This window comes from Pezoporus wallicus, unplaced genomic scaffold (assembly GCF_028554395.1).
Source record: "Pezoporus wallicus isolate ANWC-B61680 ecotype Strahan unplaced genomic scaffold, APGP_CSIRO_Pwel_v1 contig_5696, whole genome shotgun sequence".
NCBI classification, from domain to species: Eukaryota; Metazoa; Chordata; class Aves; order Psittaciformes; family Psittacidae; genus Pezoporus; species Pezoporus wallicus.
In genome coordinates, this window is record NW_026642402.1 from 302,942 (window position 1) to 324,157 (window position 21,216).

At 45.1% G+C, this 21,216-nt stretch overlaps 1 protein-coding gene across 2 annotated transcripts in view; it reads left to right on the plus strand.

Annotated features, from left to right (window-relative positions):
• ANTXR2 (ANTXR cell adhesion molecule 2) overlaps positions 1 to 5,802 on the plus strand; it is a 109,213-nt gene extending 103,411 nt beyond the window's left edge. For both annotated transcript variants that reach the window (XM_057429883.1, XM_057429884.1), the window contains exon 17: positions 3,922 to 5,802. In XM_057429883.1, the coding sequence (XP_057285866.1) occupies positions 3,922 to 3,960 (39 nt within the window). In that variant the 3' untranslated portion in view covers positions 3,961 to 5,802. The remainder of the gene's footprint in view (positions 1 to 3,921) is intronic.
• The last annotated feature ends 15,414 nt before the right edge of the window (positions 5,803 to 21,216 follow it).

The window sequence follows — 21,216 nt, forward strand, 5'->3', positions numbered from 1 at the left end:
TAAAAGTTAGTCTTTTTATCTTCTGCCTACTTCAGTTTGCCCTTCTAGAATGTGAATGGTTTAAAAGCTCACTTAAATTACTTATAGTGTATGTGTTATTACCTGTTACTGTCTGGTACGGACAGTGGTTGGATAGCTGGTATTTCTTAGGTGCTCTCAGATTCTCCTGTTAATGGTGTTTTGTCTGCCTGACAACACACAATTCCTTCTTTGTCTCCTTCCTCCCCTTTAAGTCCTCGAGTAAGGAGTTTGGGCCAGAGACCATGGGAGATGAGTGGGGAACCAGAATGGGAATTGTTCATTTAAGGCTCTCCTCTGTCCTTGCTATGTCTGGAGCCACTCATCCTGGAAACAGAAACCCTGTAAAGCCAGCATTTAGGGGAAAGGTTTATGCACATGAAACCAACTATGGAAAGTACCTCCTATATGAAGACAGGCTGAGAAAATCAGGGCATTTCAGCCTGGAGAAGAGAAGCTGTGTGGAGACCTCAGAGCTTTATTCCAGTATCTGAAGGGGGCCTACCAGGATGCCGGAGAGGGACTCTTCATCAGGGACTGTAGCAACAGGACAAGGGCTGACGGGTTCAAACTGAAACAGGGGAAGCTGAAGTTAGATCTAAAGAAGTTCTTTACTATGAGAGTAGTGAGGCACTGGCACAGGTTGCCCAAAGAAGTGGTGAATGCTCCATCCCTGGCAGTGTTCAAGGCCAGGTTGGACAGAGCCTTGGGTGACATGGTCTAGTGTGAAGGCGTCCCTGCCCATGACAGGGGGTTTGGAGCTGGATGATCCTAAGGCCCTTTCCATCCAAACCATTCTATGATTCTGTAAGCATACTGAGAGAGAGCCTTGCTGGTAGACATAGATATTTTTTTCCTAAGAAATACTAATATAAAAGGTATAGATGGTAACTGTGCAAGTTAAGACTTAAACTGCAAGAGTGGAGAGAGCTCAAAGCCCTGTACTTTGGCTTGAAAGCTATTTCTGAATGCACTTCATGTGTAGGTATTGTGAACTCAGGCACCCTGTCACATCCCATTACCTAAATGTAAAAGCCGTTCTCTCCTTTGTCGTCGTCCTGTATTTGCTGTTCCATTAATGACATGGCAGTGTTCCCTACCTTCTCATTAATTAGCACTTTCAGTGTATTTTCCAAGATCCTGATTTCAGCTCTGTCCTCTCTGAGCATCACACCGCACACAAAAAATGGCTGCTTACACAGAAGGCTTTGTTTCATTTGAAATCTGTCACCTTCCAGTGTTCTTAAATAAGTAAAGGTAGAAGGAGTCGCCAGTACAGAAATTCACAGAGGTTCTAGCACAACCTGATCATACATCACATCTACTGACTAACCTCATGCCTGCGGGGAGGGTCAGAGTGGACCTGACTCCACTTCTGGTAGAAAGGAAGAAAAGATGTATCACAGAAATATCTCCCCAAAAGCTTACTAGAGTGTGGCAGAGAAGACGTGTAGAACAAAATACAGTGTCTTTTTCTTAATTCTAGTGAAAGCCATGACCTGTAACTACTAAGACATCACCTTTAAGTTATATTTTAAGGCTTAACAATTTTTCAATTTATTTCGGAACAGGTTTACTTTTCCTTTCCTCATTAATCCCCCTTCTATTGTTAAAAAGTCATCTACCACACTCATGGTCAGCCTTTAGAAGATGATGGACACTCCAAAACTGTAGGGCACTTACGACAGGGCACCTGGACAGCAGAGCAGGACTCCGTGCTACAGGCCTGCATGTGCCAGACCTTATCTTTGATTCCAGGGATTATTTCAGACCTCAGGTAAAGTACTGAGCCACTAGATAAGTAATAGCCCAACACCAAAATAAGTAATAGCCCAAAACTCCTCTGAACTCAGGCACTGGTAGCTACCATTAAAGAACAGTGAGAGAGCCACAAACAAAAGTAGAAATGTTGTATCAATGAGTAAATTGTAATATCAACGAAAGCAGACAGGAACTACTGGAATTCCTCACTACCTGTTTTCTGCCAGGGTTTTGCAGTCTTGATTTTCCATTGTGGCATTACCTTGGGTGTGAACATCCTTACTGTCAGGGTTCATTTAACATCGACTCTGTTGTCACAAGTGCTCAAGCTGCACAGCATTTCTGTATTTTATGCTCCAGAAACACTTTGCTTCTACCACAGAACTCATTTTAATATGTTTAATTAAAAAAAAAAAAACCTTCACAAAAACACAAGCAAATGAAAAGGTGCATAAAGATGTCCAGGCCTTCAAAGGAACCTCTTGGCACTAGTGATCTCTTCTGCATTAATTATATGGATGGTAGCAGCCAGAAGTTACTACGATTACAGCACCCATTCACTAGTTTTAATTATTATACATGTGACAGAAGCAGAATTAGGAGTAGGGTGTTAGGAAAAGAACTGCCCTGATCAGAAAACTGCCCCTTCCATGCCAGTCATGTGCAAGTGCCAAGACTTGCCTGAATAATGCCAAATAGCACTGTGTACCATCACTCTCCCTGTTAACCAAAGCATTTAGGTTTTTACATTATAACACCAGGTTGAATAAATAAATAACTAGAAGGAATATGAAATTCAGCCCTAATTACTTTTGATAATTCCATAATCTCCGAGCTTTAAGAAGAAAGCAGTAATTTTCCCTGAACCACCTGTCTTTGAAAAGAAACAAGGATTCAAAGCATAACCACAGCTGCCTGTTCTGGTTTACTTGGCTTCATCTTTGACAGTTCTAAATTGCTTCACAGACACAGCAATTTCAAAGTTCTTAAGTAGGAATCAAAGGGACAGAGAACAAAAAACACACTTGTTTTTTTTCCTTTTAAGGGACTTGCACATGAAATCCCTCTAAAGTATGTGAAACCTGCAGCCCTACATGCCTTTGTGGACGTCTGAAGAGTGCAGAGATAGCCACTGCTACTGCAGACCCAGTTAAGGAGTCATGGCTTCTCACAGGCCACTGGGGTAGGATTCTGTGTTCCAAGGCCCACTCCATGGAGACTTTGTGATCCATGGAGAACCTCACACCAGAACATGCAGTACCAGCCAGCATGCACTCATTGTCCCACACACACTGTCATGTCTTGAAGAATGGCTTTCTCCAAAGGTGGAGAGGTCCCCCATCACAGAGCTCTTCCCATCCCAGAGAGAAAAGGTGCTAGGTCCCGCTGCTGTGCCCAGGAGAGCTGTTGAACAAGAGGAGCTGTGCTCTCGGGAGCACACCCTACCTCAAAAACTCTCTATCACTTTAGGCATTTAAATAAGCCACTTGCAATTTTCAGGCTTTATCCAAATGAATAAAAAGGGCTCATGATTTTTGCTATTGGATTTGTTCCATTCATCTACACCAAAAGCTGTCAAGATTTATCTGGGCCTGTTTATGGGAGAATGGTATTTACTTGAGAATAACATCAGGAGAAACCACTTTTCATTTTGGTGCACAGCAATTTTAAGGTGCGTAAGAACGGAGTTTATAGATGCAGAGCTCAGGATATTGCTAATAAAACACTGTTTCCAATCAGCAGCAGCTCTGCTAACTAACAGTCACGTTCCTCTGTGTACCGTGTGAGGGTTTGGCTCATGGGGAGATCTGTGGGGAGAATCTGCCTTTGCCAGGATCTTTCTTTACCATGGTTAGAAAGGTTTGAGTTTGCTCACTGCAGTTACTGAGATTTTGTAAATGAGCCTCACAGAAGACGTGAGAGCATTCAAAATGTGCTTTCCTAACATTGTAAATTTGTGAGTCAAATGTAGTGCCTCACTCTGGATAATTTCCATTAAATCTTAAAGGGTTTTGCATGGATATGTTATTTGCACAAACACTGGAATTTAAATTACAGCTATCTAATATTCAGCATTCAAACATCTCAGTTGCATGTATTACTCCACCAGTAAGAGCTTCTCTTCTCTTTTCCCCCCATCAGGGCCGATGTATCAACTTCACCCGAGTTCAGTCTCAGTAGAGGAGGAGAAGAAGGTGTCAGGAGGAAAGATGGCCACATTGCCACTTTTCAACTGAGCAGAGAGAACTAAGCATTTGCTCACCGCATTCCTTGGACCACCTTCAAGCCCAACCCATAAGGCTTCCATGTTCCCCATGCAGGAGTGGCATCACTGTACAAGCTCCTGCACTTCACCCCAGCATGTCGATGCTCTGTGACTGGCAAGTGCCAAGCAATGAAGCCTTGACTTGCAATGCCCATGCTTCTCCAGAACACACAAGGGAGGGAACACAGACACCAAAGATGATCATGTTTTTCTAGTTTTGTTATTTTATGTTTTTTTTCTTAAGGACTACATATTCTCAGGATGCAATGTGCTTTTAGCAATGATGCTGAGTTTCTCCAGTGCAGAGAAGGCACGTGGTATTTAAACAGGGACTACTAGCTAAGGGCAGGGTTAAAACCTCCTACCAGGCTAAGCAAGAGCTGAGTGCCTCACAGCCATGTCAGATCACAAACCCTTGCGAGCGAGTCTCCATCGCATTGTGCCTTACAGGAACCTTCTGACTGGAAATCTTGTCACTCTAACACTGAAAAGTGCACACGCATGACAAAATGTAGACAGGGTGCCTCGAGGTATTGGTAGCAAGCAAGACTTTGCCCTTTAGTTTTTGAAGACACCTTTCTTTCATTATGCACCCGGGACAGGGAGAAAATTAATAGAGCGTTATTCCATGGGAAGACAGCCTGTAACCAGGGATCTTGAGCGCAGTTTGAGGGACTGATGCTTCAAGACCTTGACACTGGGGCTGGTGGTTTTTCCCCCCTTTCCTGCATTCACAGTTCAGTAGCGCATAAAATATCATCATCTATAAACGTACCTAGCAGTCCTAGAGCTTAGCTGTTTTTAATCTTTTCTTAGATTAAAAAAAGCAGTAGCCACTAAACTGGTATCTCAGGGTTCTCCCCCCACCCCCAAATCTCCAAGGGCTCTTCAGCGACACAAGCCAGCAACTCTCTTTGCATGAGAATTTCAAAGTTTAATTAATATAATTAAAGGCAACAGCAAGCAGCAGCCTGTGAAGATTTTGCTCATCTTTTTTATGCCTTTTGACATTGAATGACCTATTACTGTATGTGCATTACTGGGTTTTCAAGGGGGCACTGAGCACTGGTTAGGATTCAGCAGTGGAAAAAAGACCTTCTTCCATCGATGGAGAAATTAAATGTAGGGGATGCCGGCTATCAGAAACCATTGACAATGTATGTATTCTAATTTTTTAGAAAAACCAGTGTCGTGTCACGTCGACGATGCCAAATTATGTTAGAGTGAGCGGAAACACTGTGGGGGAGGAAGGAGGGAGCAGCTGAAGAAAAAGGCTCAAATGATCCAGTCACTTTCGATACTGTACTTCAGATGCAGAATGGATATTCGAGTCGAAACCTGACAAAGCGCGCCCGCTTTGATGGGAACTGGTATAGACAATGACCAGTGGCTGGGTCAGTGGGATGTCTCTCTGTGAGCAGGGAGGCTTATCAAATGACACTAAAAATAAGTTCAGCAACCGTCACGTTGGAGGGGAAAAGGCGAACATTTCACATTTGGTGGGCACAAATGCGCGCAAGATGGAAAGAGCAATGTGAAGCATCGTGGTCTAATTTTCTCCTTTGTGCTACTCTTTGGAATTGCAAGGGACAGAAATAAGTCTCTTGGTTGATGTCCGAATTTGTGGCACTGCTCAAAGAAGCCTTTACATGTATCCACTCGCTTACCTCTTTTGCTTGACTTTATTTATGTCACTGGTAGCCTCATCATCAACAGCCATTTGTGCACATAAGACTATAAATAAAATTATTAGCTAAGTTTAAGCATTATTTCCTCTTCTTCCTCTCCACCTAGCCTCCTATCCTCATTTTGCCAGGTCACCCTCAATACCAGCTCCAACAGACCACTACCCTGCCCAACACCGGCTGATAACAGCAGGTACCATTAGTCACATTCACAGGTCAATCCAGTGCCCACAGATATGGCTCATCCTTCCTCTCCCTCATGAAACTGCACCTTTGATCCCACCAGCTGTTGGCTGGGGACAGTGCAGCCTACTTGCATAAAAGAGGTTGGTTTCATCCATGATGCCCAACCATCCACAAGTCTTTGGATTGTTTCAAGCCACCTCTGTGTTCCTTCCAGCTGCACTCAAGATGGAGAACCAAACTGGGCAGGTTTGCTAGGACACAAGTGAGTTTCTGTACCACTCCTCCAGATACCGAGGCAGCAGAAACAGCCTATTATCAGACACTAAGTTAAAACCCTGCTGCCTCTTACTTACCTTCCCTCCATTTGTCATGCAGACACAACACTTGCTGTGAGCTAAGGCTGGAATTGGCAGCCTGCATTTTGAGCAGCGTGTTGTTCAACAGGAATCATAGAATCAGCCAAGTTGGAAAAGACCTTTAAGATCATCAAGTCCAACCATTCCCCCAGCACTGCCAAGGCCACCACTAAACCATGCAACTGAGGGCCTCATCTATATAGCTTGTGAACACTTTCAGGAATGGTAACTCCACCATTCCCTGGGCAGCCTGTTCCAATGCCTGAGCACCCTTTTGGGGAAGAAATTGTTCCCAATATCCAATCTAAACCTGCAGATGAAGAGGATTTCTTCCTCTCACATGTATCTGCTGTCTCTCAAAAGAATATTTGTAACTAGGAGAGACAGAGAAATAGAAATCCACACATCATCCTTTGTCCTCTCTAGCTGTCTAGCCATGTTCATTAAAAACTGGAACCCGCAATTTTTCACAGAGCGGCTGATACAAAACCATATTTCAGGTATCTGCACTGATTTTCCCATCTAATTGGCATGGTAGTACAGCATGTTATACTTCTTATTTAGATGAAGATAATAACCTAATAGTTTCATTATTGCACAGCGTGGAGTATGTCACAAATAACTGGGGGGTGGGGGGGAGTGGGGGGGGGGGCAAGAGGCACAAGGGAAATAATACTGTAAAACCCACTGATGCAAAATGACACAAAGTGGGACTTCTTGGCACAAGAGTTCAAAAGCATGATGGGTTCAAACTGAAACAGGGAAAGTTCAGGTTAGCACTGAGGAAGAAGTTCTTTACTATGGAAGTGGTGAGGCACTGGAATGGGTTGCTCAAAGAAGTGGTGAATGCTCCATCCCTGGCAGTGTTCAAGGCCAGGTTGGACAGAGCCTTGGGTGACATGGCCTAGTGGGAGGCATCCCTGCCCATGGCAGGGGTTGGAACTGGATGATCTTAAGGTTCTTTCTAACCCAAACCATTCTGTGATTCTATGATTCTATGCTCAAGCAAACCTCCATCGGTAAGTTCAGCAGAGTATGTTCCTTGCATGTGTTCAAACTCTGGGGGTCTCCTTACAGAAAGATCATGTCCTGACAACACTGCTGGGATCTGTTTTAGCCAGCATAAGAAAAGTGAGTCTCCTGAAAAAATAACTGAGCACAGAAGTCATCCGGAAAGCATTCTACATGTATAAATCCCACAGTCCAAAACGACTCTTAGCAAGATGTGTGGTCATTGGTATCTATTTCCATGTCAAAAAGAGCCTTAAAATACAGGTGACAGAGCAACTACAGGCACTGGGTGATGAGACCCTTTGCATGCCAAACCCAGTTAGGAATCCTCTGGTTTTTAAAAAGTGCCCTAAACCTGAGACTCTGGTTTGGTCTCTAGAGACTTTACACTGAGAAGTACAACTCGCTTGGGTGAGGGGGTTCTGTGTTGTAAAGCACAAAGATTAACATAGAACAAAGAATAAAATCCCCATGGATATGTACAAATGCCCTGTAAAGTGGCACCAAGAGCCGCATTTCTCCCCAGGAGCATCTTGTTTCACATCCCTGCCGATGGCCTGTATTGGAAGTGCTCATGGCCAGGTTGGATGGGGCTTTGAGCAACCTGGTCTAGTGGAAGGTGTCCCTGCCCATGGCAGGGGGTTGGAACTGGATGAGATTAAGGTGCCTTCTAACACAAACCATTCTATAGGATTCTATGATTGCTTAGACCCTGAACTTTCATTTGCTCTATCGCTGAACCCCAAGTTCTGCCTCAGTGGTATGCACAGTCACACCTCGTGCACAAAGGCAGCGTGGATGTGCAACAAAAGGGGAATTAATTCCAGGGAAGCAAGTATTAGTTCCAGGAGACTAGAAATCTAAAAGGCTTCTCACACAGATGCCACCAGCTACACTGAAACCTGGTTCTGTGGCAGGGTAGTGGCTTAACACTCCATTCCCCAGTAACCTGGGATGTCTGCAAGCTCCTCAAACACGACTCAGTCTGCAGGAGACACAAACACCACTCTAGAAGAATCTCTCAATTCTGAAGGGATTTACTGATGCTCCTTTTTATTTGATCATGTGGAGAAACAGAGCACACACCTCACTACCTATGAGAGTATCACCAGCAGCAAAAGCACACTGGTGAAAATGTTTGTTTTTTTTTTTTTCTCTAAAGAGTGATGGACCAACTGGACAAAAATACTACCAGCCAGTCCTTGCAGAGGCGCTGTTACCACCAAGATAAGGCAGGGAACAGGAGACATGAGGATACCCTAAATGTAACAAGGATGGTTTTATTTGTTTGCATTTTGATAATTGCAGAAATTAATTGGTGAGGGGGTGTTTAAAGGCCAAAGAGAACATTATTTTTTAACTGTCTCAGTAAATGGCAAGTCTTATTCACATCCCTGCCCCATGATGTGATAGACTCCGAGTACACCATTATCCAACCTCTTAGAAATCCGTGGTGACACAGGGCTGCCCTGGTAAGTGTTTTCACTTTTAAGTGTGTCCTTACAATTCAAATCATGTTGACATACTTAAGGGAGAAAAAAAATGCAAGTTGAAATCCCCACATAGGATAGGTTTTACCTTTGCTTTTCCTCCCTGCATGTGGCAAGGGAGCAGGGGAGAAGGAAGACACATAACAATAACCTCATATGTGAGTGCAATAGCGAGGGATGCACCTTGTTCGAGCCACCTTCCCTGCATGTACATACCATCAGGCAGGAAAACACACAGATTTTCCAGGAGCCTATCCACTTGGTGTAACAGGAAGGTTAAAGATTCCTTACAAGTCAGAATTTTCAGCCTGACACTACCAGCAGAAATAAGCAGGTCACCCACTGCTGGAGCCAAGGTGGGGTGTTACAGAAGAGCAGCATTCCATTTCAGACCTCTAACAGAGAGGCTTTGCCATTCATCTTCAGCAAAGAGAAGAGGATCCAGCCCAAGGAGCTGGATTTGGAATTGACACCACCAAACTGGCAAGCCCCAGATGTCAAAGGAGGCAGACGCACCATACAGAGGACAAACTAATGCAGGGAGAAACACTGATCAGGATTACAGCAAGCAAGTACTGCATTTGCAAATGAGTATCTTCTAAATATCTCTTGTGCCATTGCAAAATGACTTAATGTCAAAATCTCTAGTAAGAGCCTTATCAGACCTGGCATGTACTATTTTACTTCACAAATCTGTTTTGCATTGGCTCAATTAAAATTGTTATATATTTTTGGGTCTCGTGTAGGTGCCATCTGTTTAACAGTACAAGGAGGTCCTGTGATACACTTGTAAATTCTCTGCTGCAATAATTTTTTTTTTATATATAATGGCGGACTTTGGATACAAGAAACTGCCCATACTCAGTGATTTTTTATGGTTTTGGCAGTAAACTTACAACGATTCTTACCATGTCACAAGGATGGCTCTGCAGCTGATGGAAAACCAAAGAACTGATCTATATGTTTGCACCAGAGTCATGTTATTTATTTCATACTTAATTTTTTCACTTCCTTGTTTTGTAAATGAGCTTGTTTTCCCAAGCCGGAGGATTGCTGTCAGCTGGTTTCCTACGTCTGCAGCCACAGCCTTCAGCAGAACTGCTTGCATCACACATTGACATCTTCACCCAAGTAACCATTAGTACAAAGATTTGTAGGACCAGGAAACAGAACTAAAACATTTCTTTACACTTTGGGGTCTTTTTAGCTCTTACTGTTATGTCACAGGAACTGAAATGCTGTTCCTAAATCACAGTGAACTACAACAAAACCCCAAGGCCAACTCACTAGTTGCTTTTCCTTTAAAAAAATACAGCCTCAAAATCTGCTGCTAAATTCTGCAATATGTTGCAGCAGGAAAGTATTTTCAATGACAATACTGCAGCTTGTTCTTAAGTCCTCAGTGTTGCTCTACAGTCAAGAGAGGGATGACAGATTTAAGAACAGAATTTGTATGTGCAGAACTGCTTTTTTCCATATGTGGTCAAACACTTCAGCCACCTGCACAGCTGCTTTAGGATGCTCAGCAGGACTGTCCTGCAGTGGATATCAGCAGAAAGAGAATGGCTCATTGTATCGTAGTACCTCAGACGGACTGTAGTACCTTTGCCACCTCAGGTGATGCTCGTTTTCCCTCTCACATTCCCTTCACACTCACCAAGGATTATCTTGCTCAAGTGTGGCACAGAGCAGAGCTCTCCACAGTAACTAGAATGAAAGATGAAAACTTGTTTCTAACACCTCCTTCTTGTAGGATACCTTTATAGGAAAATGGATGTACCCAAAGTACCCTTCTTGTCTGTTTCTGGGCTTTACGATAACTGGCATCAACCATGGAGAGGTTCCTCCTTGGCCAAACATGTGCTTTAGCCTTACTCAAGACCCCAGCAGCCAAGGATCACATCAGCTGAGTGAGCACCAGCTACGTCCCATACTCCCATGGATAACTGATGGCACATTGAAACCTGTCTGCTCTGGCTGCAGTGCCAGAGCTCAGCCTCTCATCTACCAGACATCAGAATGCCACAGCAAGGAGCCTGTACCACCACAACACACTGGCACAAGAGCAGTGAAGGCAGCAGCCCAAGATGCCTTCACTCCTTCCAACACCCTTTCCATGTTATCCATGCCCTCAGCAATTCCAGCTGCTCAGGGCATTGTCAACACCCAGAATACAACGTGTCTGTTGACAGAACTGCAAAATGCTGATTAAATTATGTGCCTTAAGCCAACCTGGGTAGAGAAAATTAATTGAACTGCATAACTGACGGGTTCAGTGTTACCTTGTTGGAACGGGGAGGCTGGGCTATGTAATGCTTGATGTCCTTTTATTTGATTAGGCAAATTAGGAAACAACAGTGTGAAATGCATTATTGTACTAATATGATGTCCAAAATGCGAATCTCATTAGAGCTCTGGCCTTGATGCTTTTTTATTTGTTTCTCTGTAAGCTGAGGGAGAATAAGTAAGCCAGAAACACACATTTTTGGAATTACAGTGAAACTGCTCAGTACTAAACATCATATTCTGTACAGACTTTAGTCACTGCCATCAATAAAGGGCATTTCTAAGCTTTGGAGAAATTTAGTGCAAAATGTACCAGAAATGGAGGATACACAGTGTAGATGAGGTTGGAGCCAGGTGTTATCTACTGATAAGTAAGTTCACTGAGAGCTGAAAGCTGGCCTGGAGAACAGGGTCTCTGTGGGGAAGACCCCATGGCAGTGGGGCACTGGAACTCCCCAAAGGAGGAGAGATTTGTGTGCAGAACGCGAATGTGTTCTGCAAAACTCACCTTGTGTATTAAAGCTATCTGGGGAGAAAGAGGGAGGAGAGAAGCAGGGATGATGGCCTGAGACAACAGCAGGCTCTTCTGGGGAAGGTTGGAATTCAAGGTCACTCTGGAATACTGGGGGAGAGCAAACATATGGCGTAAAGGTAAAACAACACTACATTTCATCTGTAAAAGGGTTTTATGAGAAGAGCCAGTTCAGGTATCAGTTGGTAAAGGGTCACTTCACAATATAGCCCTTTCAAATTGCAGTTCAAACTTGGAATTAATTATCCTTTCACTGTCTTGGGTTTTCTTTTCTTCTTTGCTTCACATTAACTGCAGCTGAAATGATTTTAAAGCAATGATCTTGAACATCATGTCCTTCAGCTGGCCCTGCAAATCCATTTTCTATGGAAAATCTCCTTTCTTTTCCAAGATTTCTGTGAGTGTATAAGTGTATAAGGCTCATTGAGGCTCTGGTTGTCTATGGGTGTCAGATGCTCCAGTAATACCCAGGTGCCTGCCTGCTGGACTGGCTCCAATATACTTTATTAGCATGAAGAGGCCAACTGGAAAGCATGTTTAACTCCTTTGGCTTTCAAGGATCCAGCAACTGGGGGATGCAGTGGGCTGGGAGCACTTAGTACCTCATTTGCCCTGCACAGGGGAGGCCCAACAGGCTCTAAAAGCAGAAAGAGAGCAACAGTTCAGAGTTCTCCCCTCCGTTCCCCATGCTGTGACCAGGGGACGGGAGTGGACATATGAACCCTTACCTTGGGGATGAATTACTCCTTGGATGTTGCAGCTATGGCTCCATGTCTATGAATCCAAAGAAAACACTTTGTGCTGCCAAAGCATTAGATAGTCTGGTAATAGAGAATTAGGGAAGAGCTGGCAAGTGTGAGGTTTCCTGTCACTGGGATCTCAAACATGAGATCCCAGAGATGACTGTGGAGAAGAGCAAAAGGAAGTTTTGCCCTCTGCAGAACAGGGTCCAGAACCCTCAGCAGTTAAAAGGGGAAGAGAGAGGGAAAGCTATTAGCTCTGCATTCCCCCTGAAAGGAAATTCAGAGTCACTGTAAGACCAGGGAGATAAATTAGGTGCCAAGGAAAAGCTCGCGCAGTGTTGCTGCAGTGCTCTAGCTAACCAAGCTTCTTCTATCAATTATGTCCTCCCCAGTCCCCAGAGGTGCCCCAGTTCTGATTCTGATTCAGGGCCAAGAGCCAGGCAGATGCCTCCTGGGAAGCATTGGCTGAGCCCATGGACCTCCACCTCTGCCGCTACCATCCAGAGGTGCTGTGATAAAACTGGAACCATTCACAGTGTTCGTTCTCCTGCCAGGAGAGGACTGTATCAGAGAGGTTTACTTGACTGGGACCCGGTAGTCTTTAAGGTGAGTTGCCCAGACAGGCCAACAGTCAGTAAATTCACATTGGGTGGTGTCTCCTAACAGCCTTGCGTACCAGCAGCAACATCCACTGCCATCATCTCACAAGGTCATGCTCACTGAGCTGTCCAAGATCAGGCCTTCTTCTCCCAGATTGGCCCAAACTGCATTTCACTCCTCTCCCTCCTAGGGATGGGGCTGTGCCCTCTGGCATAAACCACATCTAGAGGAACTTGTGCACCTGCACAGAGTGGAAGAGGACTTTCTAAAGCAGCTGATCTGGTTAACTCCGTCACCCAGATGTTGTGTTCGGGGTGACTGGTGGCACCAGCTGACCTTCTCATTCAGCCCCAAACACACCCATGGCTCGGCATTCACCAACAAAACATTTGCAGAGCAGTAGGACTCCCCTTTTGTTTATATTTGTTTCCCACTGTGTAGCTGCTTCAGCCAGCAGCTGAAGTTTAAACAGGACTGGCTTAAAAGGTAAACATTTCTAACAGCTTTCTCATCAACTATATTAAATACAGTCATAAAAAAAAAAAAAGCCCCACAATATTTTCTGTATTTGCTGAAGGATGATGTCCTCCTTGCCTTAAGCGTGTGCCAGATTACTCATAAACCTGGACCATATGCCACTGCAATTTACTGATGGGCCCAAGCTGTTTTGGTGGATACAAAATCCGAGGGGATTAGGGAGGCTCGATCCATGCTGAAAACAGAACAGCGGCAGTGGGGCAGCTGCTTGCTCTCTTTGCTCAGTCTCAATTTAGGTCAGTAGCCATGGACCGCCCAAATGCAGTGCTCTGGAGTGGGGCTGTGTCATGCCCAGACACATGGGGGACCAGCCCAAGCCCAGGACCCAGCACCCACCCCCACTGCATAAAATCACAGAATGGTTTGGGTTGGAAAGGACCTTAAGATCATCCAGTTCCAACCCCCTCCCATGGGCAGGGACACCTCACACTAGACCATATCACCCAAGGCTCTGTCCAAACTGGCCTTGAACACTGCCAGGGATGGAGCATTCACCACTTCTTTGGGTAGCCTGTGCCAGTGCCTCACCACCTCACAGGAAAGAACTTCTTACTTATATCTAACCTGAACTTCCCCTGTTTCAGTTCGAACCCATCACCCCTTTTACTACCACTACAGTCCCTGATGAAGAGTCCCTCCCCAGCATCCTTGTAGGCCCCCTTCAGATACTGGAAGGCTGCTATGAGGTCTCCACGCAGCCTTCCTTTCTCTAGGCTGAACAGCCCCAACTTTCTCAGCCTGTCTTCATATGGGAGGTGCTCCAGCCCCTGATCATCCTTGTGGCTTCCTCTGGACTTGCTCCAACAGTTCCATGTCCTTTTTATGCGGAGGACACCAGAACTGCACACAATACTCCAAGTGAGGTCTCACGAGAGCAGAGTAGAGGGGCAGGATCACCTCCTTCGACCTGCTGATCACGCTCCTTTTGATGCAGCCCAGGATATGGTTGGCTTTCTGGGCTGTGAGTGCACACTGAAGCTGGCTCATGTTCATTTTCTCATTGACCAAAACTCCCAAGTCCTTCTCTGCAGGGCTGCTCTGAATCATTCTATGATTCTGTGATTCTGTTATTCTATATATATGTTCCTCGGCCTGCAGGGGGGTCTGCTTTTCAAGAAAAGAAGGAGGCAGCTCAAGTGCCTGAAACAGGGCCCTCTCTGGGTAGAAGTTACGCATTGCAGTGGTGCTCCCTGTTAGGCAGCGCAATCTCTCAGCTGTGGGCCTTGGCTTCTCCCTAAGGAGACTGATACTCCCATGAAACATCAAGCGACATAAATCATAGAATCAACAATGTTGGAAAAGATCATCAAGTCCAACCTTTACCCCAGCACTGCCAAGACCACCACTAAACCATGTCACTGAGGGCCTCGTCTACACAGCTTGTGAACACTTCCATGGACAGTGACTACACCACTGTCCTGGGCAGCCTGTTCCAATTCCTGACCACCTTTTCAGGGAAGAAATTGTTCCCAGTATCCTGTCTAAAACTCCCCTGGTGCAACTTGAGGCTGTTTCCTCTTGTCCTATCACTTTTTACTTGGAGACTAATCCTCACCTCACTACAACCTCCTTTCAAGGAAATCCTATTTAACGTCTAGTAGTACACACAGTTCAGTTGGAGCAAGCAGCTACATATTAAACAACTTCACTAAATTAATGCAATCTCTTTCCCCTCCACATTATTTTAAATTTCTTCTTTCCCAAGGAAAAGGACAAACACCTCCATGTATTTCTCCTCCTCTTGCCAGGAAACCTGGGCCCCATGGTGCTGCATCCCATATTGCTCCTATGTCTTCACGGATGTTAAAATCCCTTTTTATCATCTGGCAAAGCAGAGAGTGTACCCAGCTCTGTGACACTGGGATGGACTGCCAGGAAGTAAGGACACCAATGCGTAACTGGAAAGATATTTATCTGTCCTCCTCAAGTTTCTCTGTCACTCCTGCATCTCAAGTGTGACCCCAACACTCTTCCGCCTGCTCTCCTGGCCAGGGGAGCCCACTACTGCTCTTGCTTGGTGTGTCCAGATGTGCAACGCAGATGGGGCTTGCAGAAAGGGACATGGTCTGGCTGACGATAATTGTTTACAACTTTTATTAAGCCCATTTTCATTTTCTAATTATTATAATAGCTCCAGGAAACATCGCCCATGGACTTTTAAGTGCTTGATGTTTGTGTGTTCAAATGAAAGCTGTGGAATGATCCTGTGCTCAGTGCCACATGGTCACACAAAGCGATGGAGATGCTAAATAGTTTTAAAAAATTTATAGTTTACAAGATCTATGTCCCATCTGTAGCAATACAGTAGCTCCCAAATGCACTAGATTTCACTACATTAACAACACCTCTTAAAAACAATTGGCTTAACTCCACAGGGTGGTTTCATAATGACCTGAGAAGCGCATTGCAACATATACGCACGTTGAAGATTAACATTGTTCAGATCAAATGCTACCAAAGCAAATTAACTCTTCTTCCAAACCAAGTGCTCTTCTACTTCCAAGTAACTCATTGCTGTTCAAAGCATTAATCCCATTAATAGAGAGAATGACGTTCCTTCTGGCAACTCTGCCGAAGCTCATCCCCAGCACCGAAGCTATGACAACAACAAAAACCTGTGGAGTTTCAAGTGTAGTATCTAAAGAATGGTTAATCCTGAGGGTGAGATTACTACTGACTTTTCCTTCCCTTCTCTCCCCAGAGACGTTCTCTGCTACGAGGCAAAAACACACAAACTGTGCCCAACTTGAAAATTGATTTTGGGATGCAAGCCAGACCAGATGGTTAGGAAAGCTAAATACTGCTGATTTATTTCTTACCCTTTACAAAGCAATATTAGAGACAATGGACCTTATCAGAACAAACGAGAATAAACATGAGGATGCAGACTCAATAGAGAATTAACAATCAAAGCTACCAAATTCCATTATGCTATGATTAATTCTGATTTTGTGCAAGTATTAAGCAGCAGCAAATGCGTAGCTTTATCTAATGAATCCAGTGCCAAACAAGACCACCTTTCAGTTAGTGCTCTGTGACAACTTCCTGTGGCTCTAAATGCTGCTTCGGAAGTTACAAGGGCTTTGCTCACAGTGCCCATGGTCACAGCCAGCTCAGGACACTGGGATGTGGTGGGTACTGAAGAGCTTCTGCAGCTCTGGCCTGTGCCTCGTGTGCCTCAGTTTCCCCATCCCCAACCCATCATAACTGACATGCCCACTGCAGAGAGATACAAGACGTGAGACACCTTTATTGCTTTGAAACCGCCTTGTGGTGCTCCTTGTAAACAGCTTACATTAATCACTTAACAAATGTTTACCACTGGCTTCTATCACCCCCAGGTTCAACCACCTCTGCAGAGCCATGATTCAGTGCCAGTTAACTGCTGCCGGCAAAAAGAGGAAATGGGCTTCCTGATGGCAATGCTTTAAAGCCCGGTAGTTGCGCATTGCAGCTGAAATGGGATGTAATAGATTTAGCCCTGTTGTGCTTCATTTACCAGAGCTAACGCACACAGTAAAAGTTTGGTTTATACTCTGGTGCTGCCATGCATGAATATCTCATTATCACTTAAAAGACCTTTTATTTTTATTGAGACCTGTAACAGCATTGTGCTGTGTTAATTACAGCCACGTAACACAAGTGCAGGGAGGTTTCTTTCCTTCCTTTGTACCCCCATAATGAAAACTGAGGGGGCCTGTGCATGTGTTGGTATTTAAGCTGGCATGTTTTATTCCATTCAGGCTGCAGTTAATAGGGATGGGGAAAACCACCTGCACTATGATTTCTGCTATGGCAAGAAACATCTCTTACAGTCCTTCTGATTAAGGACCAGGCTGCTGCAGTGTGCCCCCCCCCCCCCCGCCTTTGGCTTGGGCAGGGTCTCACCACTCTCCCACAGCTCACAAGATGTATGTAAGATGCACTTGATGTGGGTGTGACCTTTCGGACAAAAGGAAAGGAGGACAAGGGCTGGCAGGTCAGCAACTGAGCAAAGACAGGCACAGAATGCCCAGGATTCGGTAACAGCATAAAATGAGAGGTTTCTAAAGTGCCCTCCTTGGTTTGGAAGTGGGATTAGATCTATTTTAGGACATCCTTCTGTGCTGGACATCCTGGTATCGGGAAGCCAGGCTGCTGCAGTCCTTCATGTCAGACTCATCAGTGGTGAGACCACAGAGGTGACATCATGTCCTAAAATATTACTGGCAGAAAAAAAACAGCACATTATTATATCCTGCCTTTCAAAGAAGTGGTTCCCCATTTTGGGGAATGGGCACCATTGCCCATTGGCAACATGCCATGTGTTGCTGGCTTCATGATGGTTTCTTAGGGAGGCTAGGATCTTTGTCAAGACCTTGCTGAAAGCTGGGACCTTGCTTCTCCTTCATCTCCATGCAGCTGTTTTCCACCTCTGTGCAAAAGGACTTCTCTGAACACAGCTTATCTGCTCATAGACTCCGCAAGGTCATACTTCCCAGCTTTCCCGTAACATCCTTAAAGCAGAACCAAAAGAGAAAGGAGCAACTGAGGGGGAAAGGAAGACATTTAAGGAGTTCTTGCAAATGGTACACATTTTTTTTACTTGTGAAGAGCTGAAGGCTAACTAAAAAAGGGACAAGAAAGAAGCACTGAGGAAGGAAATCCAAACCCAGAGAAAGATGGAGGCAGCAGATGTATTGAAATACCAGCACATGAACAATCTGGATACTTGTTAGGTAACATAATCCTCCAACCCAGATGTCTTTTACAAAGCTGAATCCTTAAAAAACACTCAGTGTCTTTTTTTTTTCCCTTTCATGAACAATCATGTTTTGGAAACCTCCACCCTGGAAGTTGCTCACACTGTGAATGCTCCCAGTGAGTCAGGGCTGCACGCACTGACCTTTGGAAACCCTCTGCACAACCATGCACTCGCTGCAATGACGCCAGTGAAAACGGACGTAAAACATCCTGCTTTAATGGTCTTAAGGCTCAGATCCAACCTGAACAGCTGCAATGCTACAGGGCAAGAGGGAATGTCTTTAAACTGACAGAGATTGAGATGGGATCTTAGGAAGAAATTGTTCCCTGTGAGAGTTGTGAGGCACTGGCACAAGTTGTCCAGAGACATTGTGGCTGCCCCATCCCTGGCAGTGTTCAAGGCCAGGATGGACAGGGCTTGGAGCAACCTGCTCTAGTGGAAGATGTCCCTCCCTATGGCAGAGGGTTGGAACTGGATGAGCTTTAAGGTCCCTTCCAACCCAAACCAGGCTGTGATTCTATGATTCTATGACTTTTAGCCCCAAAAACCAGTTTTCCAGATTTGCACACAAAAGAGAAAGAGATGAGCAGTGGCTTGTCCTGTGCCTTCTTCACCCATCAGAAAGGATTGCACTTCTCCAGATATACAAAATTATCCCCGAAAAGTTCATGCAAAGGTTTTCAGCTCAAGCCAGCAGTGAGCAAGGGGACAGCTTCACTCATCCACAGATCTGTAAAGGACTCTCTGATCTGGACAGCAAAACAGGAACATTCTTTACTGCTTCTCAGACTCTTTCAGGCATTTTATTGCTCTCCTGTCCACCGTGACTAGTGACTAAGTTGCACTGCTATGCACACTTCATTTTCTCCAGTTTGGGTTCTTTAACAGGTGTCTCCTAAGAGCTGAGTAAGGTCTGAGCTGCCATTTGACTCTGCCTGACCTCTTCTTTCCTTCTTCACTTTCAAGCTCCCGTCATCAGAAGGGCTTTCTAAATCTTCTCTGCTCCTGCATGGGTCTTCAGTGTGGGGTACTGGGCTACATGATGTGGCCAAAAAGCAGTTACTGCCTCTATTTTCATGGGGCAGGCTCCTAACCTGGCAGAACTGGGCTGCCCAGGGCAGTGTAAGAGATCCTCCTGGTCTGATCTCAGAAGATCGAAACAAAAAGCTTTGGCAAACCCCATTCACATTATAGAGGAAACATGATCCCTTGCAGTCTGCTCGAGGTTAGACTGCTCAGTAGAAGTGCACTGCTTCTAACTACTGCACTCATTCAAGTACAAGGTCTAGGCTGCAACATCCTGGCCCTGACAACACCTAATGAGCTATACATAATGTACTTAATGTAACTTCACCTTTGCAGCACTCCCAGCCCAGAGCCTGCACAGCTTCTTTACTGCTTATTCAGGCCAGCAAGGCAACATTCCTGAAACTTCTCCAAGTTTGCTGGACTCATAGTTTGGCTCTGAGTTTGTACTGACCTGCAGCTACAGCAACGAGTTTGAAGCCAGATCTTTGATTAACCAGAAAGATGGCATCCCCCTACACATCTCTTCTGTATGTGGTTTTGTGCAGCAGTTACTTCATCTAGTGTCACTTCCAATTTACACTCAGAAACCTGCCTCCAGACCCATGCTTTGCATTTTGCAGTGTACAAAAAACTTGACAGGGGACATAAACACCTGCCTTTGTGTGCCTTTGTGATCTGTGGTCAGTAAAGCTCAGGAGATATGATTCTGGCAATACATGCTGTTGGCTTGACTGCAGAAAACTGCTGGTTGAGAAGTTCAGCGTTTTTTGACTCTTCAAAGGGAACAGCATAGCTCTTAAAGCTGTACATGTACAATGCCTAGATGGGAGGCAATGGAATTTCTCCCTAGCCTTTAGGAAAAGCCAAATCCAACTCACACCATATGAAAGTCGCTGCTCTTAAAGTTGGTGCCAAGCCACTGAGAAACTGTACTGGGAATTGCACTCTGAGCACTGCTGTGGAGATGTTTTGTGAACTGGAAGCCAACAGTACTTCTAGAAGGGGAACTCTATCAATAAAACAGAACATAGGTGTGCTTCTTGGCCTTTGACAACAACTGATTCCATAGTAATCATTGCAGAATAACACATCACCCCACTGGTGCCCTCCTGGCTGTATTCAGAGCCTTCAGCTCACCTTACTATTAGTGAAGTGCAAAACACCTTCACTCTGAACTGTTGACATGACAGGGCTGCCCTGTGGCTGTTCATTTTATCTGTTACAGCTCATCTTCCATTCAGTCCTGCACCAAATCAGATCAGTGATGACGCAGGCATGGTTTTCCCCTCTCTGCTGCTAGCATCACAGAATATGGCTCCATAGGAGAGCAATATTCTGCTGTCTGCATCACCTTACAAAGTGCAAAGGCACATCTAACAGCTGAGGCTTGTTCCATGTTGCCTCTTAGCTCATGAGAGGCAGCCTGTGAGCTGCAGACCTTTCTTTCCTCCCAGCTTGTGAGACTGGACAAATCAACCCCTCCTTGAGAGGCAGCAGGAAATGGGAAACAAAACTTACTGCATCTGCTGTGCAGTGTTACATGATGATATGGAAGTGGTGCAACATAGCTGGCCACACTTAACAAGCTTCTTTCTGCCTGGAGTGCACAGGCATGTCTCTTGGGGAAGGGGTCATGTCTTCTTAATCCCACCTCCCACCTCCTCCTGTGGCAGGGAGCACGCTCTCCTTCATCCTGCTGCAGGGGAAGGGGGCTGGATGAGACACGATGGCAGACAGACATTACACAGCTGGCTCTGGGTTTTTCTTTGGCCCTGACAACACACTAATGTTCATGCTCTCTCCTTTCCAAGAGTTTGTGTAATGAGAGCTGCACGATTAAGCCCATAAACTTGGAGCTCTAGCCTGATTACACATGGAAAGAGAGCACTTAAAACCAGAGCCCAACAAGAGAAAAAACCCCACCAAAAGAGTTGAAGATGCATTCAGAACAAATGAAAACAATGCTGGCTGC